This window comes from Oculina patagonica, chromosome 9 (assembly GCF_052425735.1).
Source record: "Oculina patagonica isolate OP01 chromosome 9, crgOcupat, whole genome shotgun sequence".
Classification (NCBI taxonomy): domain Eukaryota; kingdom Metazoa; phylum Cnidaria; class Anthozoa; order Scleractinia; family Oculinidae; genus Oculina; species Oculina patagonica.
The window spans coordinates 10596744-10622996 of NC_135766.1; the positions used below are offsets into that span (position 1 = coordinate 10596744).

Consider the following 26253-nt stretch of genomic DNA (forward strand, 5'->3'; position numbering starts at 1 on the left):
ACGAACTTTAGGGGGAATTTCATTATGTAGTTGTCAATCAAATTACGAACTTCGAAACGAAATTGTGAATTTCACGTGCAGCGAAGTTGAAAGGTTGAGGAGTTCGCAAGTTGAGAAGAAGTTCGTCCAGTTTGTTTAATTTGGTGAAATGAATCCGTTCCCAGTACAGCAAAAAGCAATCCCAAGTCCAGTAAGGCAGGACATCAACGGACTAAAAAGCAAGGCTGCCCTGAAAATGGTTTGTGAATGTTACAACTGAGTTTTCCCAATGTCACCCGACACCCGACTAAAAATAGATTACAAGTTCTGCCGTGTGCAGTTTCGAAGGAAAAAATTTCAACAGATGAACCGGTTTACATATAAAAATACTGTTTGTGTGTGCCGTAAAAATCTTCTAAAGAGAAAAAAACGTTTTCCTTCTTGAATACACATCAGTTTGGAAAATCTGCGGAAAACCAGAACTTTTCAATTCCGTGTTGTTATACTTCTGTGTTTACACAACACGCAAGACACGCCATCTGTCTGTTCGTGATAAACTCTGTTCCTCTGAAAGAATTTATATTTGCAAAAAAATAAGCTTTGGTTAAAAATCTTTTTTACTAATAAACAACACTTGCTTTGGAACAATTGAAATGTGTATTTATTTACGAATTACTTATATTTTATTATTAAGGACAGTGTAAAAATTTTTGGGGGATTTCTCAAGAAAACCCTGTATTCCCAAAGCATAACTACCAACCGAAGCATTTGTTTACGTTATAAAATTGAACTAGAAACCTGAACTTAACAAATAAACTGCTATATCCGACCAGTTCGTTTTACCTATAACTTAAAATGTTCCAATGTTTACAGTGTAACGCGCTCTCTGACAGTAGAAGAAAACTCAACAAGCTGGAAGCTAAATAAAATAATCCTTGACCTTGAAGCCAACTTTAGATGATTTCCTGCCTTCCTGGACTTGAAATTGCCTTTCCTTGTACCGTGAACGGATTCATTTCACCAAATTAAACAAACTGGACGAACTTCTTCTCAACTTGCGAACTCCTCAACCTTTCAACTTCGCTGCACGTGAAATTCACAATTTCGTTTCGAAGTTCGTAATTTGATTGACAACTACATAATGAAATTCCCCCTAAAGTTCGTAGCGAACTTCGCGAATTTCAAACGAACTTCGGAAACCGTTCGTGAAAAGTTTTGTGAAACACAATGTAAAAAAGAAGAAAAAAAATTACTCAGTCTGCACGGTCTGCACCGTCTGCACGGTCTGCAGTCTGCAGTCTGCAGTCTGCATGGTCTGCGTTTTATACCGACCGTGAATAACTCGTGGTTATTTATTTCTCATGTTTTTGCTGTGTTGGCATCTTTTGAATCGTTAACTGAATGGTTATACTATATAGCAATTAAACTTTCATAATGATGGGCATGCGTTTTTTCTTTTACCCATGTACATCATACATTTCTACGCAAAATATATTATTGATTTCTCCACTGCTTTTATATCTGGCAATTGTTGGATACAAAATGTATTTACAATGCCAATAGGGTGGCAATGACGGGGCGAGCCCTCTATGACTCGAGGACATCTGGCTTGTACTTATCACTGAAAAAAAAAAAATGTTGAAATATAAAGCTCACCTACGTCAGTTTTTCTAAACAAATCCTGTTGATTTTACTCGTAGCCTGCCCTTTGAAAGCAAATCTGGATCTACCATTGTTTGAGATACTGCAGTTCACCTGAACCTATACTTGTACTTTTGTTCACAAAAATGTCGCCTTTTCCTTTCAGTCAAGGGAAGATCCCTTTGATCCACGTGAAAGCAGATTGGGCATGCCAAACAAACCTCCAAGCAAAAGTGACTTTTTCAATATGTACAGTGCTCATTCCAGCAAACGAGAGAGTAACATTTATCAAATCTCTCAAAGAAAGAAACCTGACGATGAAAGCCCCACAGTTCTGCACACTCCAAACAGATCATATGCTGCTTGCACAAAATGGGAAGAACAACATGATCAAAGAGTTCCCTTCAATATGGCTGGACACTGCAGTGCTGCAGGAAAGGAGAATCGATTTCCCTCTAGTGAAAGATTGTCCTGTTCCAACCTTCCTGTACAAAAGGAAATAATTAGTGGCAGTGAAAATAAACGCAGTACATGCCAGATTCTAGCATTGTTCGCTTCTCCCAAAAATGTGCCTCAGCCTAAAATGGCACTTGGTGGGCAAAAAGTAAATGAAGCAAATTCTGGATCGATGATGGACAAGCAGTTACGCATTTGGAATGACGCTGCAGATACAAATTCATCTCAGGTGGATGCAGCAAACCTCAGTGCCCAAACAACAAACAGCATTTCTGAAATGGCAGACATGTCGCAGCAAGATACTTTGGAAAATTATTCTTTTGGACAAGATCTAGAAACAGGCGATGATTTAGGTGACTCCTTAAATTTGTCTCCAGATTCGTTTGCAGCTGGTTCTAGTGGGAGAAATACAGAGAGTACCGTTCTTCAAGCTGGTGTTTCAAAGGGCAATCGTGACTGTGATGTCGATATGGGAGGCGAAGTATGCGAAGACGCTACACAAGAGTCAGCATTTAGCAAGTCACCATATCAGAGGCAAAATGAGGATTGGTCTCAGAACGATTCCGAGTCTGTCTCCCCCCTGATGAGACTTCTGACAAGTGTTGACAAAGGTTGCACCGTAGCTGATCCTCAAACTCGCATTGGTTTGAAGAAAGATGGAAAACAGCCTTGTAACTTGTCACTAGAAAGCAGTCAGTTGGATCATTGCAACTTTGAAAGCCCTGATTTAGCTACCACAGGACATGCTAGCTTAGTTTTACCTCCATCACAATCCCCAAATCTGTATTCAACACAGCAATCTTCATACAGCTGTCAGAAATCAAAACCAAAAAACCTCAGCAGTCAATATTTTGAACCAGACAGCTCCTTGCCAGAACGAAGTCTATTCTCTTGCATCCCTGACTGTATCTCGCCTTCAATTCCAAGGAACGATGTTTGTACAAATTATAAAAGTATTCCTCCAACTCGACAAAAAGGAGATCGTTTCAGCGTTAATGAAAATAGGTTTTCCAGTCATCCAGGCTCCTTGTTTGCATACAGTGAACTGCAAAGTCAAGATCAAAACAACAACTTGATACATTTTTCGGAGTCACTTACGTTTAGAAAAGGGTATAATGGTTTAGAGCAATGGAACCCGTCATTTGAACAAAACATCGAAGACGCTGAAGGGAATTTCCTGCAGTCTGAGATGTCACCAGAGTTCTTCCCATCAGAAACAGGGACAGTGACTCAGTGGAAAACTACTCCCATTGTAACAACGAAAGTTATTCCAACAGATAGCCGATCGGTGAGTACAGGTGTACATTCAGTTGTTAATTACAGTAAGCCAACCAACATTGTCCATTTTGTACACGTGATCATTACAGCCCCCTCCCCTCCCCCTACCATCCGTCTTCCCGGCCTAGCACTTCCTTGAAACGAAGAAGCGAATTGTTATAAACAAAGTCATACACCATTACAATGTGATCATTTAGACCTATCAGCAGGTTAAAAATGACGTTTTCAAAAGATTGGCTTCTGTTTCCTCATATAACTGGTAAAATCTAAATCTGCAGAAAAAAGATAACGAGAATAGGACACTATTATAATAAGAATTCTATCAAAATCTTTCACTTGTAGTCTCCAGACTAAAAATCCACCTTCCTTTTTTTTATGTTCTATCGGAACCACAGGGCTTAAAAGATAAAATTGAATTCCACAAGAACTATTACATTTTGCTTGCACGGAGCGGTTACGTGCGTGCTTGTCGAAGATTACTTTTTTTGTTTGAAATAATCATTAAGTTAGCGGAGGGTTTGCCTGGACCCTTGTGCATAATTCAAGTGACCATAAAAAGTTACTTTTCCGATAGGAAAATCTACTTGCCCTGGACGACCAGACGGGACTAAATGATACTTGTCGACCTTCTGTTCCCAAATTAATGCATGAAAAACAACAAAACAAACAAACAAAAAATCACCATAAACTGGACAGTTTTAAAAATACTCCACATCGATTAAAAGCGTACAGTCAACTCTCTCTTAACGGACACCTCTATAAGACGGACACCTCCATAAGACGGACAACGGACACTATGAAAACGTTAACGGTCACTTAAGAAATGTTTTTAATCATGTTTTATTAGTGAAAATACTTCCAAACTTCACAAAGTTAGTCAGTGCCCTAAGGATACGTGTATACCACGAACAATGACGCTTTAACGGATTACTTCCTTGCTTACGTATATGGAGACTAAAGAGGTCGTTCTCTACTTACAATATTACAGTTTGTAGAAGCTCTCAATTTTTGCTTTAAAAAGCAAATACGGTCCTTTTATTATTTTAGTCTTGTTGCAGTTAGCAAAGGTTTGTTGCATTGTGCAAAGGTTTAGCTTTATTATCTCAGAATTACTGGTGTCATGTTACCTCGACTCTCTACAAGACGGACACCTCTCTAAGACGGACAGCTGCAGCCGCTCCCGAAGGTGTCCGTCTTATAGAGAGTTGACTGTAATCTCATGGAAAGCGAGAAATGGAGATTTCTGAAGTGTCGTAAGTATATCGCGCAAACACACACGTGTATGTCAAGATGGGATCTTAAACTGATGTCATGCTTTACTGTTCCCAGGTGACTGCAGGAGATGGCCACTCGTGGAAGGGTTCAGTTGTCAGTGACACTGTAAGGAGGGGGTGTCCTTCTGTACCAATGGTATTAGTCCAAAGGCAAGATGTTCACATTCATCCTAACAATGGTAAAGTGACATTTTTTTTCTACTATACATCTTGTTTACAGAACTGGGGCTGTGGCACAGTTATGCTTATCCAGGATTAACATATGGTTTAATTGATTGTGTAAGTTTTCAGAAAGGTTTTTGATTTATTTTTTGTGAACTTCAGGTTTGACTTTGACCGATGTCAAATTCCACCTAAGGTGCATAAGGTCACAGGTTCCCCCAATTCCTGTAAGGAGAACCCCCTCCCCCGTTTTTTTAGCCTCTTTTGTCACTTATTGATTAACACCCTTTTTTCTCATTCTAGAATCAATATTCGATTTATATCCTTATTTCCCTCGACAGTTCACATTGTTGATCCTCCGGGTGAAAATAGTCGTGAAAAGGACAGTTGTTGATGTCTTAAATTTAGGCAACTGAGGTTTAGGCAACCTGAGCGAAAACATTTTCAGATTCAGTAGTCTCTCATGCTGGACCTGGCAAGATTTTAATTTTAGTCTTGGTTTTAACTATATATTTTTCAGTTGACCAGAGAGCTCCCCCATCGAACTTGACCTGGATTGACTCAATTTCATCACGTGACGCTGATGAAGACTCGCCGTGCCCGCTTAACACCCAAGGATTTGCCACAAGTGAAAGTATTGCACTGTCTTCTACTGAGGGATTCATTAGGAATAGTCAGCTACCAGGGGAAGAAGACACAGACAACAGACGCGAGATTGTACAGAGAGTACCACAACTGGTAAGAAAGATTCCCTGTAAAAAGTTTTAATTATTGTTGTTTATACAGAGTCTTCAGATATGTTTTACTTTTGTGTGAAGAAGCAAGGCGGCCTGATTCCGCATGGTGTATCTGAGAGACCTGAGAATGCAGTACAATGTAACGCACTTCTATCACGCCGGCCATAGTGCTCGATCTACTGCCTGCAGCTGACTTGTGAAAATCCTGTGTTGTCGACTGACTTTTTATGCAGGGTACGATTAGCACAAGGGTTACACCACACAAGAACTTCTCGAAAACACAACCTTACTTTCGAGACGCCCACGTCGGCGCCATATTTGTTTACAGCACGAGGTCTCATCTGGTTTACTGGCTACAAGGTTGCACTGACGTAAAAACCTACACGAAATAAATCGGTGTTACCTAAACGCAATGAAATTTCTAAGCGTGACGACAGTAAACGGCATCTGAATTCTTACTACAGTATATGATGAGACCACTTGGTTTAACACGATACAAAATTCGAGCACATACGTCTTCACAACACAACGGCAACCGCACACTTGCGCACCATTCTGGAACGGACTCCCATAAAAGGAACAATTGTTGAGGATTAGTCAACACTTTCTTTAAGTGCCCCTTATATAATTAGTAAGTTCCACGCTGTAAGATAAGGACCAATTTTACGTTTTTACGTCGATTGTTTGATAAAACTAGGTAAATGTTGTTTCAAATGAGTTTTCTTTCTTTTGCAGTCAGGACGAAGGGCTCCCCTAGTTACCGCTCCGCCTGAAGATCTAGACACACAGCAAACAGATTTCCAAAACTCTGTCGCTTTCTATGACCCGCCAACTGGGACTTGTTCCAACGAATTCCCTCTAATTTGTTCCAAAACGACGGCGACGACGGAACTACAGAAACGTGGTCCATCCCAAAGAGAGATCGGTCAACCTCACGAAGAGTTCGATGGAAATTTGACCGAGAAAAGACAGAACCCAAAGCATTCAACATCGCTTGGTTCTTGTCGACGAGTGGGTCTAAGGAGGGTGGGGCTGGGATGTAAACGCGACCTCCCCAGTAGTCAAAATGCGATGTTCCAGGCAAGAAAAGAGATTTGCCAAAAGTCAGATAGTTATAGACCTCCCACTGCACCAGAATTCTTGGCTAACAATCTACCTGGAGACGTAAGTATTTCCTTCCTTTACATAACTACAGCTAATTCAAAAGTATTTCTTTCATCATCGCAAATCTTAGTAAGGAAATTACAATCAAAATGAAAGACGCACTTCTTAAGGTGGCTCGTAATGGTTTATATATTTCTTCTTTAAACATTTGAAGTAGGCAGACCGTTATGCGAACTTTCGCACCCAAAAAATAAAGTTGGCATCGTTTTATCGGATCGTCAAAATGTTTTAAACAAATAATTACAGACGAAAAATCAATAGTCATGCAGATAGTACAGGAAATTCCTGGTTTGAAATTTCGTCCGTTGACGACTCGATGAAACCATATCAACTATGTTGTACAAACTTCAAATGTTTGATGACGGTTCATGCAACTTTTGATACCCACTCAGATCATGTTTTTGCATGCCGTGTTCTAACTAAGATGGTTTAATATGCTATCATATGCAATTGGAATTCGTTTACCTTCTGTACGATGGCGTACACAAATGAGAAGAAATGAAACTATTTAACAATTAGACGGCAAGCTCGAGGTTTCTACCGGCTGATAGTTGGCGAGGGGCGAAGCCCCGAGCCAACTATCAAAAGCCGGTAGAAACCGAGAGCGCGCCGTCTAATTGTGTTAGCATAACCCACTGACCGACCTATTAAACACAAAATATAGCTAGGGTTGATTTATTGAATGTTTTGATTGATAAAATTCAGCGAAGACTAAGCGCGCGCTCCGAGAGCCTTCTACGGATCAATAGTAGGCACCTGTGCAGCCAATCAGATTGCGTGATTACCAATAGTAGGTCAGTGTGGTTATGCTAATATCAGTGATGCTATGTTCTGGCAATACTCTTTCTTCCTGAACCGTTCCTTAAGTGAAAAATCAATATTGTTTTTCCTTTTTTTCTTTTTCTTTTTCCCGTAAAAACAGCGTAGCATGGCCGGTGAGTTGAGTTTTCCATCAGCTGAGGAGTGTGACAGTAGTGTCACGCCAACTCGACATGTCACTGTTCCTGTGGCATTTGAGAATGTCATGCAGTATAGACAAGTGTTTAAGGCGGCACTGAGAGGTGAGTGAATAGTAGACTTTATGGAGTGACTTAATTAATAATCATTGACTCTACTACTACAAAACTTTGAATAAATTTATTCCAGTGTCTTTCTTGTGTAGCATTTTAATTTGCATTTCCTGCTTCCCAAACTTCACTATCTACATAATGAAATTTTCTTTCAATTCAAATTTCAGAACATCTGAACATAGTTTTGTTTGAGCTAGCTCGCACCTACCACGCTGCCCTACAGAAGGTTGACGTGTCAGGGTTTGGAGCCCACGAACAAGGTACTGTACTTCTTATTAAATGAAAAAAAAAATCAATTTTGTTTTACTACCGGCTTCCTAATTCTTGGCTTTGAAGATCACGTCATGTTTTGATTTTGGTTGGGGCATGCCCAACCCACGTACCCAGGGTATTCGTACCCCTTTACGAGCGAAACGAGCGACCCTGGAAAGTTCTGATCGGAAGTCCGAAAAACATTCAGACATAATTCTCAAGAAATGAAACACGCATTATTAAAAAAATAGAGTAGTTTTAACTCTGAAAATATATTTTAGTGTACTTGGTATCTAAGGTGTTGCAGTAGAGTATATTGTGGTGGTACATCAAAAAGTTACGAAAACTAACTTAAGTTTATTTCCCCTTCCAGGAAATCGTCCAAGCTCAGATGGTCCCAGCTGCCCTCATGGTAACATGTCACACTTTGCTTAAAGTGCTTATGAAGTAAAAATTAATTAATGCTTATTTGAAAGGCTTTTACAAATAAAAAAGAATGGCGTTTACCGTTTTGAAAGATGTTCTTTCGTTTATGAGATATTCACGTTTTTGTGTTATGCAAATGAGGAAAATGATGACGTCATAAATTGTTCCACTAAAAGATAGATCACAAAATCAAGGATATCTCTGAAAATATAAACGTGATATTTCTGAAACTTGGCAGGTGCAAGGTGCAAGATGGCTCATACTATGATGTAACCATGGCAATACTCTTGGTTCCAGGCTCTTTCTGTCATAAACCAAATATCTCAATTTGCAAACCTTTAAAGTAGGACAGAGGGTCCAGTTTGGAACACACATAATGCCCTATTACCCTAACTCTCCTCATTAGCTTGTTGGGAGTGGATCATCGTTGATTAAGGAAAAACTGGGGATATCAGTATTTCCTAAAATAGGTATTTACAGCAAAACTGTTACCACGGCAACGGCACGACAGGTGCCATTTTGTGTCTTTTGTGGTGTACATTCATCGTGCCAAGTTTAAAGAAGAGCACTCAAATATTCATCTTTTTGTGGAACAATTATTGACGGCCCAATTTTTCTCATTTGCATTATATAAAAACGTAAATATCTCTAAAACGAACAAAGATATTGCAAAAAGGAAAACTACATTCTTTATTTTGAAAAGCCTTTAAAATAAACATCAATTATTATTTTTTCCTTGGGCACTTTAATGCAACTATTTTTGTTTCGTTGTCTCGAGGAGACTTGCGTTACTAGTAGTATGCTTACTTGAAGCAGTCAATTCGTTTATGTTTAGATAACATTGTTATCTGAACATTTTCACTCACTCACTCATTTTACTATCTCACTATTTTTTTAATAATGTAGGCCAGGCACGTTTAAGAGCTGTTAAAAAGGACGGGGCTAACAAGGTTAGTAACGTCGGGTTGTTACTGATACACAGTCACGTAATTCGTGTCATTTTTGATCATATCTTTATAGAAACACTCAAAGAATTTCGCGTTATTAATTGCTAGACGTAAACGAAAAAAAATAATAATTAAAAGACACGTCGCGTTGCCAAGCAACTACTCCACTGTCAAAAGTCAAGAGCTCAGACACGATTGTTAGGTTTGTTAAGAAGAATAGTGCAATGCTTACCGCAGATGAGGGGGCGGGGGGGGGGGGGGGGGAATTCGCAATATAATAGCGAAACAAAGGCCACAACAATGAAATTATTTGGGGCCTCAAGCTTTCACCCCCGAGGAAATCACCTTTCACTCTGCAGGTAGTAGTTGTGGTCATGTTTATTTGCTCTTTACACAGGGACGACTGTTCTACACCTGCCCAGGAATAGGACAAGCACAGTGCAAGGTAAAGAGTGACCATGTTTGTAAAAACAGTTTTTGTCATTTCTTTACTCACTAGCACGATGAATCAAACTCCACGTCAAATTCATCAAAGATGATTTTTAAGCCCATACCACGTGGAATGGGATTGAGTAGTTACAATCCATATCGCTTGGGTAGTAGCCCGGATATCCAGGACTTTTCAGTCTATTGTTCACTACGGAACCACATTCTTTCAGCTCTGCGACGGTAAATCTCGATATGAGGCTAAAATATAACAATAACTTAAACACAAAAGTGATGATGATGATGATGATGATGATGATGATGATGATGATAGTTCGTAGTGGAAGGTGTCTTAATCAGTCATGTACTAAAGCGCGGGTTGTGTTCGTATAATGTACAGTAGGTGTACGACTTACTAATAAATAATAACAATAATAGTAATAGTTTATTTCTCATTACCTCTGTGTATGATGAAATGCGCCTTGCAATTATAACTTCCTACAGTAATTAGTATGAATGATCGAGGGTAAACTAGTCAAAAAGTAATTTTAAGTTGTACCTAGTTAATCCATCGATACCTATTATTCAACTTCTCCGCGGTAAGTGGAGCATACTGCCTCATCTATTTTAATGTTTCTCTGTATATGATCATGGATCCGAGTACGCGCTTTCCGAAATAATGACACTTGTATATGATTCGTTTTTTTGTTGCAAACATTTGTAACTTCGTCACGGACTACGAAAAAAACGTCGAAAACGCAAAGGGGGGATTTGTCATACCGACATAAATCCACTGTTTCCAGCTTTCTTTTAGGAATTGCTTACCAACATTTTAGTTCCTTTTTGTTTACAAAGCAGCCCTCTTTATGAGAAAAAAATGTGAAGAACAGTCAGAAAACTTCACTAACCGATCCAGTCTGATCACTGATACCTTTCTACTCCCGATCTTGAAGCCGGGATAAAAAAAATTTTTTGAAGTTATTTTGTTGCGACTTATGCTAAAAGAACTGTATGCAGAATAGTTATCAAGGCTGAAAAGTTAACTTCTGTACGTGTGTAGTTCTTTAAGTGGGCCGATGAATACCAAGCAAACAAGACAGGATCGAAAGGAGCGGAGCAAAAGTCCTCAAATAAACTGACGCTGTCATCTTCTGAAAGCTTGATGTCCTTTTTTAGAAGTCACGTAAGTTTAAAACAATACATTACACTTCAAGCATCGCAAAAGCTTCCTTTCAATTGTCAGTTTTCTTGCGTTATTTGCATAGGCTTCCCATGCCAATTTGTCAAAAGTTTCACTCATTTGAAGATGTCAGTTGCCAGTGATTACCATGCTAACCACTGCTAACCACCATGCTAACAATCACTGTTACTGCGAGAGGCAAAATAAACCAATTAGAACTTGAATAGAAAAGGGCACTCGGTGCTGAAAAGCGCGGGAAAAGTCACGTGAGACGCAACAGCGGTGGTTGTGGTTTTGCAAGCTGATTGGCTAGATGTCCATGGTATTCATTTTGATTGGTTAATGCAACTATTACAACAAGCAGTAATTACAAACCGCGTAACTACCTTCACTTGGACAGCTAACAGTGAATGACATGGCTACACATGAACTGATTTTAATAGTTCACAGCAATAAAAAATCATAAATTATTGTGTCACAATAAACCACTCTCATACTCTCTTCTTCGTCAGAATGTCGCATTTTACTGTGAGTGTCATCTGATAAGGAAAAGCGGAGACGCAGCAAAATGGAAGTTTGGAGCAGCAAAAACAAAGGTAACTGTTTTAATTAATCGCGTAACTTAATCAATGACAGGGCGATGTAAAATACGTTAAAAAAATAAAATTACTGCGATTTGAAACTTTACCTGCATGGGCGGAGACCGCGGCGTTTCGTTACTTCTTTTTTAATATTTTACTCAATTCAGTAAAAATTAGCTATTTTAATTTTGCTGTTGTTGTAAATGTATCGATGTTATCGGTAAAAAAAAGTTTTTGCATAGGCATTTAACAGTGTTTTTTCCTTTTTAGAAATGGGGAAAGCAAAAGGGTGGCGATGCTGAATACGGAAAGAAAAAACTATATTTGGAACTTTCTCGAAAAGATCACTCTTCGACTTATTCAAAAGGTGAGTTGAATTTCTCTGTTTAAACACACTAGAAATAGTTCTAATTAACAATTAGACTACGAGCCCGAGTTTTCTATGAGCAAATAGTCAACGAGGCGCAGCCGAGTTGACTATCGCCTCATAGAAAACGAAGGCGAGTAGTCTAATTGTTTTAGTAGAAACTGTAAAGGATTGCAGTTCAAAACCTACAATATTGTGCACTTTGAAGACAAAAATCAAGAAAATTTACCGCTTAAAGAGCTACGCGCGCGCGGACTGTTTTCTATCGGCGAATAGAAAACAGTAGAGGAACCAATCAGATTCGTCGGATTTCCAATAGAACACAGCTGAGTTTCTACTAAAACCTGGTAATGCCTTTGCGGCCTGTCTTTTGTAATGGCGGTTACTCAACGTTCGTTCGTACTTTCGCTTGTTCCTTTGTAACCCATCATTCAGTTTCTCCGTCGGCAAGTTAGTTATTTTCCTTTAATGTTCAAGTAAATTACTCGTAACTTTTTGTTACGTTTCAGATGACATCTGGATCATATCAAAGACTTTGTCGTTCAATCCAGATTCCACATTTATAGCAAGCAGTGCTTATTATGGACCGTCCTCCAGCGGGGAGCTGGAAATACAACCAATCAGGTATTAACCTGCTATCTGTTTCTTTAAGGTGATTCCACGGAATTGCATTGCGCATCGTTGCTGCGCATAAGTTTTCGCGTCATTTAGCGCGCGCACGAGCTAAGCTCGGTAGGGAAATAAATGGTCGTTTTCTCTTAAACGAGCACGGTGACCCCCATTTTGTAATGCTTAAATTAAAATGGCATACGGTTGTCTACAATATATCGCGATTTAAAGAAAAGTTTAAAATTCTACATTGAGATATTTTAATTTTAATGCCGTAAAAAAACACGTTTTTAGGTAGTTTAATTTCTTTCATTATCTTAATTGCTGTACAATAAGAATAGTTTTTAATACAAGATCAAAGTGTATTTTGTTGAACTAGACTAGTACTTTAATGCAAAAATGATTTTTTCTGGAAACAATAGCGATCCCAATTTGGATTACTAGGGTTCCTAATATATACCTCGCGGGTCGTATATTTACTATAATGCCCATCCATTTTACTCAAAAACTAGCGCGGTGACCCCCATTTTTTATTTCATTTTTTTAATGCTCATAACATAATTGTGACCTGGACGAAGTTTCAGAAAATTTGTAATACTCCTTCTATTTTAGTGGAATCACTGTAACTGGTTTTGTAGAATCTTAATCTACATCAAAATAGGAGATTGGACAGCAAAAAAGCGTAACAACACACAGAACATTACATTTCTTTCTTTTCGTTTTTGTGTTGTTAATAAAATCACTTATTGTTGTATAGTCTCTCATTAGTATTAATACGTCTTTTTTTATGCAGTGGGTATTCTCCTTCCAACTGGCAAAGTGGAGGTAAGCTTACCGAGCTAAATGCAACACTTACTAATTGAAGGATCACAGTGTATGTAGAGTAAAAAGACATTCAGAAGCGTTGGCCTAACTAGGCACTTGAGATCAGTGACGGACTCGCTCAGTTTGATTGCAGGCTGCAACTCATTCCACAGAGAGGTCGCTCTATATTGAAGCGTCCTCTGGCCGCTTGATGTGATTCAGGTCGAAACAACAACAACAACAACGGCAACCATTTTATTTTGCCAAAAAGAAATAGAAAATATAAAAGCATAAAATAAATTAACTACAATAGGCCAAAAATATAATCAGAAAAACAACTCTTTGATCACTTAAGCTTTCCGTTTTCCCTTATTGGCATTACTGAAACGTGGATTAACAATTATTCTGACCATTCCGGCAATGGCTTGTCATTTCCCTGGATATAAATTTATTTTCCAGCCAACAAAACTGAGGTCAGGGGAAGTTGGTGCTTTTATTCATAATGGTATAAAATTCCACATCAGGGATGATTTGAGCTCCTGCACTGACAAATGAAACATGTCTTACAAATTGAGAAACATCGTGACCTCTCTAAAAGTTGCGATTCGTCTTCGAATGCTCTGTCGACCATTTCGTTCCATTATTAGCTTTCATGGATCACAGAATGATAAACTTCTGTCTTTCCACAGAAACCGTCCATGCTTTGATGGCTTGCAATGCTGGCACTGAACTGACTTGTATCAGCAACATTGAGGAGCATGTTAAGATGCAGAACATGCCAGTTCTTCCTTACATTCTACAAAGGTGTGTTCCATCACCCCCTTTGTAGATGTTGTTACTCTTTGTTGAGTAAATTTCTTTATCGCTACTAATAGGATTAATTTTAATTTAGCGACGTTAAGGATGTTCATTGTTATTTGGCAAAATTGTTCAAGTTTGTAGATCGTCTTCCATTTCTCCCCCAGTTTTACCCATCTCTGTTTGGTGGCGACGCTGATGAACACTAAATATAATTGATTCAGGCTTAGTGCATATTGTACAAACATTTAATTTTACTTCTGATTGTTTTAGTCGATTTTATAAGTTTTAGTCCATCGTAATTCCACTAAAAAAGAGTATACATTAAAATGCTTGAAAGAATTGTACCTATTCTAGTTTCATATCTTTCATTGATGGCAGATTGCGAATTGGTGCAGAATTAAAAACTTGTTCCCTGCTTTTCTTATTATGTTTTATTTATTTCGTGTAGCAGAGGGCAGCTGACAGTGGAACCAAACATTAGGAATGCGTCACGTGTGTCTTCGTTTGTTCCGCCCACGCTAGGGACTTCCGCTGGACAGCTGGATCTACCGCAAGACGTAACGGTAATGAAAGAACTTATCACTTCCTGCCACAAATTGTTAATATTTTAATTTGTAACTTTTTGTTTTTTTTTTTTTTTTCAAAAACGACGCAGTCAGTTAACAAAGGTCTTATAAAGGCTTTAAGCTGCCCTGCGTAGCATTCGGTTCCGGGGATGCCAAAGCAGAGAAAAAGAGTGCAAGCAAAAGATTGGAATGTGATTACGGCAAGCAAAGGACGGAAAGACAGACGGACGGACGGACGGACAGTCAGACAGACAGACAGACAGACACTGGGACGTCTTCCTTTCCTCTTCCCCTTTCCCCTCTCGACTTTTTATCTCACTTTCATTCCCCTTCCGTACTTTCTTCAACCTCTTTTGCGTCGTCCCCCCCCCCCCCCCCCCTAAACTGCCTGCTTCAAAGGCAACGTAACATCAAAATAAACACTATATATACTGAATTTTTAGGCGGTAAACAAGAAAGAAATGGTTGCCGAGTTGTTTTCCTTTTCTACAGGAGCTACTTTTTGTCGTTGTTGTTGTTTCGGGGGGGGGGGGGGGGGGGGGAGCTGTTGTTTCGTTTTGAGTCGTACCTAAAATCCAGGTAAAAAAAAAAATAAAGCAAAAAATTAAAACACTGGCAATATATTCGTTTAAGTATCATGTTTGTCTTTAAGCTCTCTCAGCCTAAGGTTTAACGAACGGTATTGTTCGCTCCAGTAATAGTAACATATATGAAAAGGACATCGACATAACGAAACCTCTTTACAACAAACATACTGTGCCAGTCCCTAACGCCTTGGTCCTTCGTTATATAGAGGTTCCACTTATACTTGGAGTAACATTCCACAGTCAACATGGCCAGGAGTACATATAGTGTGGAACCTTACCGTAAACAGGACACATTTCATTTGTACTGAAAACACTTTGTTGGATAATTAATAGGGTGTGTTGTGCTTACATTCTGTATTTTTTTGACACAGGAAAGCTTAGCTGAAGAAATGATAGCGCGTTTTAATTTAAACAAGGTAGGTGTTAAAGTTAACATTTTTATAAGAATGCAACCTATAAAGTCGTTGATCTCTTTTTTTGTTTAGCATTGCTTACCTTTTTGTTCTTGTTTTTCTATTGGTCTGTTTCTTAGGATCAAGCGGCCGCTCTGCTATCCTGCGCCAACATGTTTAGCTCGTCTGCAGCGGACAGCTCCTTCTCTGCCAGTGTGTTTGATACACGGTAAGTTTCAAAGTCTTTTATTGTGCTTTCCTATTTTTCTTCGAGTTGAACCGCGTCAAATTGTTGGTGTTTAGATATTAATATTGACTAAAAGTGCCGTATTATTTGTTGCCGTATAAATTTGGAAAACATTTTACTTTTCGAGAAATCCACTTTATTTCTTCCGGCGGTGTTGTTCGTTGATTTCATAACCCCGGAAGTCGCATCTAAACAGCGTTTTCTGCTTTATGTAATCACATCGCACCTGGATTATCTCAAAAAACTCAAGCAACTCAATGAGCCAATCATAACTCGACACTTAAACGTTTAACCGGTGCGAAGCGCGGGAAAACTGCCGTAAGCCAAGTCACCATTGCTTTTAGTTTTGCTTTTCATTGGTTGAGAAAACAACATGTTTGGTCTGATTGGTCAAATTCGTTGACGTCATTTTTCTACGTTTCATAGAATTAGCTAAAGCACTACCATCACAAACACAACTGTCGTCGAAAATCAATGATAAAAACGTGATCACATGATATACATCTTTTAGTAAAATGTTAACCTTAAGCAAATCTTTTCTCACATACAGGCGTTTTTGGTGCGGGAAAAAGCTTTTTACTCGCTGTTGTTGTTCTGTATTTGGTGGAGTTATTCAAAGCCAGTGATGCTCTCAATCAGCAGAGGTGAGATTTACTTATTGAAAGAGATAAACGAATAGTGATTAACTGCACTCCTACCAGCATGTAAATCGTCTTACGTAGCATCCACAGTTGTTCTTATGCCGTGTGTGAGTACACCGGTTGCTTGAGATACCAGCATACGCTGCTCCTAATACTTAAGTGTATCTCGGGAAAGGAAATGCACAGGAGAGCTGCCCGTTTATTGTGAGTAACGCCTACTCTGTTTCTGAAATGACGCTTTGCCAAAAAGCGCGCGGGTAGTGAACAAACAGAAATTTTAACTAAAATCTGGAAATGATGTATAGACCCTATGCAAATGTGGCTGCCGTTAACTTTTGGCTCCCAGAAGAATCATTTGTCAACAGAATTAAATTACTTTACCTTAAAGGTCAAGTCAAAATAAATCAGTGTATGGAGTTATAAGGCAAAACTCTCATCTATTAATGGGAAGTTACAGGGATATATTCATTATCCAAAACATGAAAACGAGGCTAGGCATACAGATGTCTTGAATTTGAATTTAGCTTGCAGAACAAGCGGTTTATTTTGCGGGTTGCGGGTAAAGTGCGAGTTTTTATTTTGCGGGTCGCGTGGGGGCGAGCGCGAAGCGCAAAGGAAAAAAAAAATTTCCCTCGCGCTCCGCGCTCGTGGGGTCGCGCTTCGCGTAATAACCCCGCAAAAAATAAACCGCCTGTTCTGCAGGCTAATTTGAATTAGGCACAAATCCGCAGCCTTTTAACCAAAAACACTAACTTCTCAGTGTAGCATATATTTTCAAGTATCCCCATCAGCGTCATAAGAAACCTGACCACCAAACAGCACAATTAAATGGAAGGCATTTTTGCAAAAGGTCTATAGATTCTCACTTAGTTACAAAACACCACTGATATTAAAATGACTGTTTTTCCTTGTCAGTAACTCGACGTCTCCGTGGAAGATCCTGGTGTCCTCGACAACAAACGTGGCCGTCGATAGGATTCTGTTAGGGTAAGATCCCCGTACAGCGGTTGTTGATTTTCTTTATTCACACCCACCTGCTTGACAAAAGATTGACTTTGCATGGAGAAAACAACGTTGATCACATGAAATAATTACTTTTGCTATTCAGATTGTTGGAACTCGGGTTTGAAGAGTTCGTTCGAGTGGGAAGCATTCGTAAGATTGCCAAACCAGTGCTTCCCTATAGTGTGCATAGTACAGGAAGCGACAGCCAGGAGTTAAAAGAACTACAATCTCTCCTGAAGACTGAACTTACACCATCGGAAAGAAAGTAAGCACTTATAATTCATTTTGCGAACAGTGTTCATGTACTGTTCGGTGTGGAATTTTTACGTTCGTTGCTCGGACGCCGTTTTGTTGGCGAACAGGTAGTATCCCCGCGGAATGTCATAAGTATTTGTCGTTTGAGCGCAGCGAGCACAGGCCTCACGTTTCAGTTGACCTCTAAAACAATAACTGTAAATGTTTTATTGAATTGACCCCTGTTCACAAATATTCCTAATTTCAGCATTTGAGTTCTTGTGTGGCCACCTTATGTGCAGGATAATTCTGAGGCATTTATTACTAATTAATTTCCTGTGTTATTTTGCAACATTCTGAAATGTAAAACAGCAGAGACTGAACATTCGAGTAAATTAAATAGCCTCAGCTTGGTTTTCCGAGAACTTTTTCCAGAGATTCAGATGGATTTCAGCGAGGCAAATGTGTGCCTTGCGCTGTGAACGTATAGTTAGTTTATTCCTGGAAGCTCCTTTCAATTTAATATCCCCTAACATTATTTGACCTGAGTCTATTTTTTTTAATATTTCAGTCATGTCCGAAAAGGCATTGAACAGCACAAGCTAGGAGAAAATAAAAGGGTAAGTACAAAAATGAAATAAAATAAAATGAAATGAAAAAAAAAAATAAAATAAAAATAAAAATAAAATAAAAAAAAACAGAAAAAAAAATAATTTTTAAAATGTCTTAAACTTCGGAAGATAAAGACGTTAAAAGATACAGTGAACTGTTCAGATTCTCTTTTATGTTACAAGCTACCAAACTTCGCAATGGTGTGTCATTTACCGGTAATGGTGAAGATGAAAACGTCAACAGTTCAGTTGTTTTGCTTTTAAAAATCACTCTGTATTGAACTTTCAAACACGGATTCTAAAGTGTTTATTTAGTAATTGACCGTTGCTAAAAGAAAAATAAAAGTTTCGACGTCCCATAGTCAATTTGATGTCAAATAGCAGTTTTCTTAATCGTTTTCGTATTTACTGTCTGTCCGAATACTCGAGAAACGATTAACCCTTTTAAAAATCCTCTGTCCAATCGACATCTTGTTAGCGAAATTAATTTATCCTTCAATATCAAAACACTCTCAAGGAAACAGGTGAAAAGGATAAATTATTTCATCAAAAAAAATAAATAAATAAAAAGTATTTTTATAGCGCCAAAATCCACTAATTGCTCATGGCGCTTTACAATAAAAAATATTAATAAAATGATGTTAAAAAGTTAAAAACTCTAAAAATTTTAAAAACGGATATTTACAAATATAAGTTCAAATGTACCTAAAAAAAATAATAATAATTAGAAAGCCTGTTTAAAAAGGTACGTTTTTAAATGTCTCTTAAAAATGTCAGTAGAAGGACTTAATCTAAGTTCAAGTGGGATTGTGTTCCACAGCCTTGGGGCTGCCACGGCAAACGCTCTCTCTCCATATGTTTTTAATTTTGCTTTGGGGGTCGCCAGAAGGTGCTGTGTGTAGATGATCTTAAAAATCAAGTTGCAGATATGACCTCGATGTGACACTGATAATCATTAAGGAGAGTTAATCATGATTTCAAAATCGAATTTTAAGAATTTACGCGAACGGACTCAAATAATATGGACAGCTGTGCATAACTTATGTCAAAATTTGTTATGGTAATATGAAGAGTACCTTTTTTGCCAAGCAGCTAAATAATCGTTATAACGAGCAACTATTATAGAAAACGGCTACATCTTAGGGTTTTATTAATCCCTGGTATAGAGTACACGTATTCTCGCTCCCATCGAATTCGTCCAAGAACTTGCAATAAGTTCTTCCCACAAAGAAGTGTTAGCAGAGAGCTAACAAGACGACTTCTATACCCAGTAAACAACTTGACGCTGCAAAAATTTATCTTCGGTGGAGCCAAACTTGGATTCAGGTTGTAGCAAAATAACTGCCTCAACTATCGAAAATTCATCTTGATGTTACAGAGTATGTTCCACATATCGATTTTTCATGGATATTGCAAAGCTTTAAACACCCCACGATTAATAGAATTGATTGTCTTAGTCTTAGGCCTACGAAATGTCATAATTTTTTTTCTTTTATTTTTATTTTCCAAATATCCTATACAGAGGGTAATATATTGTGACCAGTAAAATGTTTCTTTATGAGTGTGCGGAACGTTCTGTTAATAATTATAATAATAAGAATATTAATGTTCTCTGCTTACGATTACCCTTTTTTATGACATTGTGATCGTTTACACAATTGTTGCACGTAACTGTATAATTCGAAAGAGAATGTTCGGTTTTAAAATATCTAGATAAATAACTGAAATGAAGCACTTAGAGTGCCAGCAGTCTCCTCCTTTCCCTTTTTTTTTTCTTCTTGTGCGCGAGGAGAAAGTGAAGCGACGGAAAAATTGAGTAGTGAGCGGCGGTGGGCGATGCGCGAACCATAGTTATTCAAGACGGTTTTCGCTGAACATTCGAGCAATAAAGGCAAAAATAAAAGTTACCAAAAGGTCCTCATAGCGTGGTCACAGTTTAAATACTAACAGTTAAGAAGAACCTATTGAAATTTAAGCTCTCAAGCTGACCCCGCGAGAGAAAAACGAATTTGAAGTTTTTCATATATTTAGTTAAAATTGACGTTTCACGTCAGTTCAAAACAAAACTACGCGCGTTTTAAGCTCTCCTTACGAGGTTTGACATCAAATTTCTCGAGAATGCTTAAGAATGAAATAGCGGGGTTAATTCGAGAAATGAATTACCGTGAGACGTTTTAAGCCGTATAAAAAATGTTATCGCGCTAAGAGTAGATTTTTGGCAATTCATTTTTGCGCTCATTGCTGGCACTTTCAGCGGAATCCGTCTTAAATTGTCGCTCGTGCCTGGGATCTGAGGGAAAGAAGGCGTCTGCTCCTGGCCCTTGTTATCTTTGTTTCTTTTTATTCTTTTTCTTCCTTCTAATCATTTGCAAAACAGTCAGTCATTTTGTAGGAATTATCTGTTAACAAATCGAGGATATTTTGTTTGCGCTCTCACGGCGATACGTTTGCCGGAGCCGTTCGCTGTCGTAAACTTGAACACGGTCACGATACAGACAAGGTAAAGACATTTTAAACCCGTTTCTATAGTTGGAACTTTGAAATGCGTACAGCACGGGATTCAAGCAGGAACTCGTGTACATCAGGCACTTGACCGCCTCAAAGCCATTCAAAAACTCAATCTTTTGATCAGAGCTAAGCCTGTCCGCATAATTCGACGCAAGAATCATCATGTATAGACCGAACGGTAAGAAACAGGTGTAGAACATCAACGTCACCGCTATCAATAGTTTAACGATCTTCTTTTTGGATCGTAGATCTCTTGGATCAAATGTTTGAGCGCTGGTTGTCTTATTACAGTGGAGCGCATTGATGATCAGCGCGTAACAAAAACTGATAACAATGATCGGAAGGAAGACGTTTAGCGTGATGATAACGACCACGGCTGTACGCATCGAGCGCGCCGCGTTCCTATTCGTCCATGGGCTCTCGCAGCTACAGGTGACTTCGTTGAAAGTCGTCTCGATGAACGCTGGTATTTGAGCAACGCTCGCAACGACCCAGGTTGCAGCAAGCGCGTAGACTACGTTGGTTTCGTGTATCCGTGGTGGTTTAAACGGTCGAACGATCGAATGAAAGCGCTCAACCGCCAACAAAATTAAAGTGTACACGGACGCCGCTAGCGTAATCCCTGCCACGTTGTTAGCGCTGAAAAGCTTACATAACCATATCCCCCCTTCTCCAAAGGGGTGCCTGTCGATGACATCGAAGTATCGCTTTGGTAGTGAGCAGATTAGAGAGAGGATGTCGGCGACAGCGAGGTTCACCAACATTAGGTTCGTGACGGTTCGCATGTGACGGTTTTGCCGCACAACGTTGATCACGAGTGAGTTTCCAGCGATCCCCAGCACTGTTATGATACTGTAGATTACAGCTAAGGTTATTTCTACCTTTTCATTCTTCTCTAGGAAGCAGCTTTGTGTTTCAGTAGAGTTATTGTGGGCAGCCATTTTCTCTTTCGGTTTTCACAAGGCTCTCGTGTTTTACATGGAATTGAGTAAAGCTGTGAAAGTTGCGAACACGAATTTTATGTTTTTGTCCGTCAAGGTCTCGATTCAACAACTAAAGGCGTTAAATTATTTTGGCTTTCCTATGACGCTAGTAACACCAAAATGTTGAAGCGATGAGTAATTTGGCATCAACAGTGGTCAAAGAAATATCTTTCTTTGACAAGAGTTGTAATCTACTCTGAACTGCAATCTACAAATCAAAGCTTATAATTTTTAAGACTGTTTACCTTTAAAAAATGACGTTATTGATCATCGATTGCAAATGTTAATCAGGATGTAATTATTGCACTAAATTTTATTTGACCCTTGCTCGTTTTTGATTACCGAAACGCAAACAGTAGCTGTATTTTCACTTCTAAGAAGATTATAGGTGTCACTTGAACATTTGCGTGTAGGCTGCGAGCGTTATTTTTTACTTTTTATTTTTTTTTTATTTCAAAAACTTTGTGTAGGGAGGACAAAACCATCTTCTTACCTTTTGTGTGCTTTTTTTTCCTTCTCGTGTCATTGACCAATCTTTATGCAAAGTCTTTTATTATAATTATTATATTTCCAGCTTTAAGTTCACTAGATGTCGCATTTTTCGTGTAAACAAGCTGTTTGAAATGAGTTTCGACAGCTGGTGTTTTCCAAGCCTTATCTCCGACTGATGTTCTTCCAGCCTGTTTCCATCTCAATCTACATTTTATCTGACATCATATCAGGTCGAACAAAATGAAATTTGCTTTTGCCTCTGTTGTCAACTTACTTCATTCTATTCCACAGTAAGCTTCGATATAACTGATTGAAGTTTTCATCTTTTGTGTTTAATCAGCTTTGTTTTGCTACTGTTTTGTTTTGTGAAGCCGCTTGGTTTGATTAAATGCATTCAGAGATCATATTACTCTCGTTAAGCTACTGAAGTGCTGCAAAGTGCTGTTATAGGCTGTAAAAATAATATCCTTTATACAGTTGATGATTTTTTTTTCATCTCCTGTGCCTGACAATGTATTGTATTTGATAGGAGAATTCAGTTGTTGATCAATCTGTGGAAATTTAAATAAAGCTAAAATATGTCGTGAAGCTTATTTTTAGTCAGTTTTTTCAGCAAGTAAGTCTTCTTGAAGCGCTGTATATAAGCATACAAGTACGTTAAGCTTCACAATATGATGTTAAAATTCCACTGATGGTGAATAAGAATTAAACTTTTCTCTGAATAAACGGGACAGGCCTCATGTTAATAGGGCGGGAAACTGTTAAGTACAAGGGGATTAATGCAGTTTCCTCCCGGTAGGACTAAACTCTTTTAAAATTGTTTAAAATTCCGAGAAAAAGGGAGGGAGAAGTGTAATATTTAAATTTGAAGAATTGTATTGGTGATGTAAGGGAGGATTTAAGAGAATATTCCCGAGTGTGTTAATTTCTTTCGGTCATATAAATATTTTGCTCTAAGTCGTAATTTTGTTGTTTGTTTGTTTGTTTGTTTTTTGTACTTTTTTTATATTTTTGTAATTAGCTTACGAATTTTTCTCGTGCATAAAAAAAGATTATCCTATTCTATCGTTATCCTTCCTTCCTTTCTTCGCTCGCTCGTTCGTTTGTTCATTTGTTCGTTCGTTCGTTCGTTCGTTCATTCGTTCGTTCGTTTTCCTTCATTTGTTCGTTCATTCGTTCTTCATACGTTCTGCAATTTTTGTCTTTTTGTTTGTTCGTTTAAGCAGTAAACAGTGTTTTTTTTTTGTTTTGTTTTCTGTTTCTTTTTTTATTCTGTGTTTGTTGAACAAAAACTTATACGTCTTGTCCTCAGAAATTATCGCAGGTTCGAGTTGTTGGAGTCACGTGTGCCGCTTGTGTGTTTCCTTGCTTGGACAAGTTGAAGTTCCCGGTATGTTCCACCATAACCCAGCATTATTTAAGAAACAAAAAACGTACAAAGTATGAAGATGACGTGATGCTAACTCGCGCATGTGTGGAACTCGTTTTCTTTTAAGGTGCTACTCCTGGACGAGTGCAGTCAAATGACAGAACCGGCTTCTCTTCTTCCTATGGCCAGGTAGGTGAATTATTATGCTTATGAATTCAGCGAACGTTCACATACCTGGCTAGCCAACCATGTAAGTAAGTGAAGGGAAACCTTTATTTGAGTCTCAACGTATTTAGCCCGAGTTGTCTAATTGGAGACACTAATTAAAAAGAATCAAATGTTGAAATAATAAAAAAAACTTGTGACAGAAATTAAGCTCTATCCCATTATTGTTCTGCAAATTGTTACGATGGCCATGTATGGGCAGGACGGCCTTGTTATCCGTTATCCGTACATAACAGATATCCTGCGTTATTATTCAACAAATGCGCGCGCTGCCCATATATGGTCAAAATGTTAACGTTATCTGTCATCTATACGTAACAGATATCCTGCGATATACGTAGGTTGCGAAGATTCGTCCGAAATCTTGTAAAGCGGTGCATAAATACAATTTTTCTATCTGCAAAATGTGTTTCGATGACAATTTGTTGAATAATTAAAGCGGAATATCGTCTGATTTTAGCCAACTCGGCCTACGGTCTCTTCCGCTAAGTATCAGGCGATATTCCGCGCGATTTCGCAGGATAATTGTTAAATATACGTAGTTTGCCAAGATTCATCCAAAGTATTGCAAAGCGTTGTGTAACCACAGTTCTTGTAGCTGTATAATGGTTGACAACTTTTAGAACAATAAAACAGTGGCAAGAAAGCTACATCTTGCGGAATATCGTGTGATTTTAGCCAACACCACCTATTACATCGTGAGCTAAGTATCAGGCGACATTCCGCGCGATTTTGCAGGATAATTATTAAATATCTTGCTTAATTATTTTGCAGATTTGAATGCCGGAAGTTGGTTCTGGTTGGAGACCCAAAAGTACGTAAATCACTTCTTTTCTTTCATTGTTTGTTTTTCGTTATTTCTACCCGGTTGGCTTGTGCATGCCTGGTTGTAACCCCTCAGTTACCCTGACCAGCTTTTGTTCATATTCATTTTTCTTATTTAGCAACTGAGTCCCACGATTCAAGGTTCAGAGCCTGATCACGAAGCTGGACTTGAACAAACTATGTTCGATCGCCTCATGAAGATGGTAAGTCATTTTTTTTTCTTCGTTTTTTAGTCTGTTTCTCGAAAAATACGAGGTTCATAAAACAGTTTTGCAGTTTAAGAGCAGCTTTGAGGTAAACTGCACACTATTTCCAGCAATTTCTTGTATATGATCTGGTTTCGCTTTCAGCATCGGCCACCTTTCAAAAACCACCAGGGATTGTTGTAAATAGTTCACTAATACTGTTATAATCTCTATAACGGCCTTACCTCTCCAAAATAGCTAGTTTTGACTTAATCCTGCCCCCCCGGGAAAGCTTTTGACTACATAGCAGTATGTCGAGAGAACAGAGGAAATCGATAATTAAAAAAAACATTCAAAGAGCTTAGTGGGAATGTTTCCACGCATCCATTTTGTTCATTAATCTTTATTCATGATAATTGTAACAAATGTACTTGAGGATGATTTGGAAAATACGAATTCATTGCTGTTAACATTTGGCTTATAATGCTACAGCAGGAGGGCATTTTGCGGGCGCATGCGTGCAACCGCTGTACAAAGACCGCGTGATCTTGGGAATAAAAATGGCGCGGAAGATTCAAACTTTGTTTTTTGTACTGTTTATCGTCACATAATTTAATATAGACGTAAATTTCGCCAAGAAAAAGTGCTTTGTGTGTGGCAAGGCTCTTATAAAGCAGATTTTCTGGCCTGCTTCGGGATCGTTGTTGCAAATAATAGGAAAATATGTGGGACAGTTAGGAAAGCCTTCACCGACAAAAATCAAACAGGCCGTAAAAAGAGGAAAACATTTATTCGTGTGCTGGAGTGTGATATATTAGGATCAAAACTTCACATCAAATCAATTGCTGTAATACAGGCAGAGTGTAAGCAATATTATAGCTTGTCGGGAGATTTTTTGCCTAAAGGGACGGCCACCAAAGAAAAGGGTTTTCCCTGAGGAGAAAGACATGTTTGGGTGTTCTGCACATGATAATGCAGCTCACTGATGACTCTAAAGCAAAGCCAACTTGCCCGCGACTGGCAAACAGGGTTTCCTGGAACAAGAACTGCAGTTCTTTAAATCACATTTAGGCGACACAGAAGTAAAACAGTCGTTATAACAGAACGAACATCAATCTTAAAGAAACAAACGTTGAATGAAAATTTGAAAATAACATTGTTTATAGTTAAAAATTATTTCTTAAGACATTTTATGCAGCAGTTATTAGAACGTTTCTGAAAAATATATA

The 26253-nt window shown here is 38.5% G+C and overlaps 2 protein-coding genes across 2 annotated transcripts in view; one reads left to right on the plus strand and one right to left on the minus strand.

Moving 5' to 3' along the window:
- Positions 1–26253, plus strand: part of LOC144665647 (5'-3' DNA helicase ZGRF1-like) — a 64239-nt gene that overhangs the window by 31186 nt on the left and 6800 nt on the right. Inside the window, 27 exon segments of the mRNA XM_078526913.1 lie at positions 1787–3364; positions 4684–4807; positions 5311–5528; positions 6263–6691; positions 7614–7752; positions 7929–8021; positions 8387–8425; positions 9346–9389; positions 9784–9831; positions 10873–10995; positions 11505–11588; positions 11844–11940; positions 12450–12564; positions 13343–13374; positions 14043–14161; positions 14613–14717; positions 15679–15723; positions 15840–15902; positions 15904–15928; positions 16497–16590; positions 17503–17574; positions 17696–17857; positions 18398–18446; positions 23733–23810; positions 23917–23978; positions 24789–24828; positions 24959–25042. Of these exon segments, the coding sequence (XP_078383039.1) occupies positions 1787–3364; positions 4684–4807; positions 5311–5528; positions 6263–6691; positions 7614–7752; positions 7929–8021; positions 8387–8425; positions 9346–9389; positions 9784–9831; positions 10873–10995; positions 11505–11588; positions 11844–11940; positions 12450–12564; positions 13343–13374; positions 14043–14161; positions 14613–14717; positions 15679–15723; positions 15840–15902; positions 15904–15928; positions 16497–16590; positions 17503–17574; positions 17696–17857; positions 18398–18446; positions 23733–23810; positions 23917–23978; positions 24789–24828; positions 24959–25042 (4161 nt within the window).
- Positions 19550–22082, minus strand: LOC144665741 (somatostatin receptor type 5-like). Its single transcript, XM_078527037.1, has one exon. It carries the CDS (start codon positions 21884–21886, stop codon positions 20840–20842), a length of 1047 nt encoding a protein of 348 aa, XP_078383163.1. The 5' UTR covers positions 21887–22082; the 3' UTR covers positions 19550–20839.

What these genes read in the sequence shown, in the direction of transcription:
- LOC144665741 (XM_078527037.1), bottom strand. Translation starts at nt 21,886, where the DNA reads ATGGCTGCCCACAATAACTCTACTGAAACACAAAGCTGCTTCCTAGAG.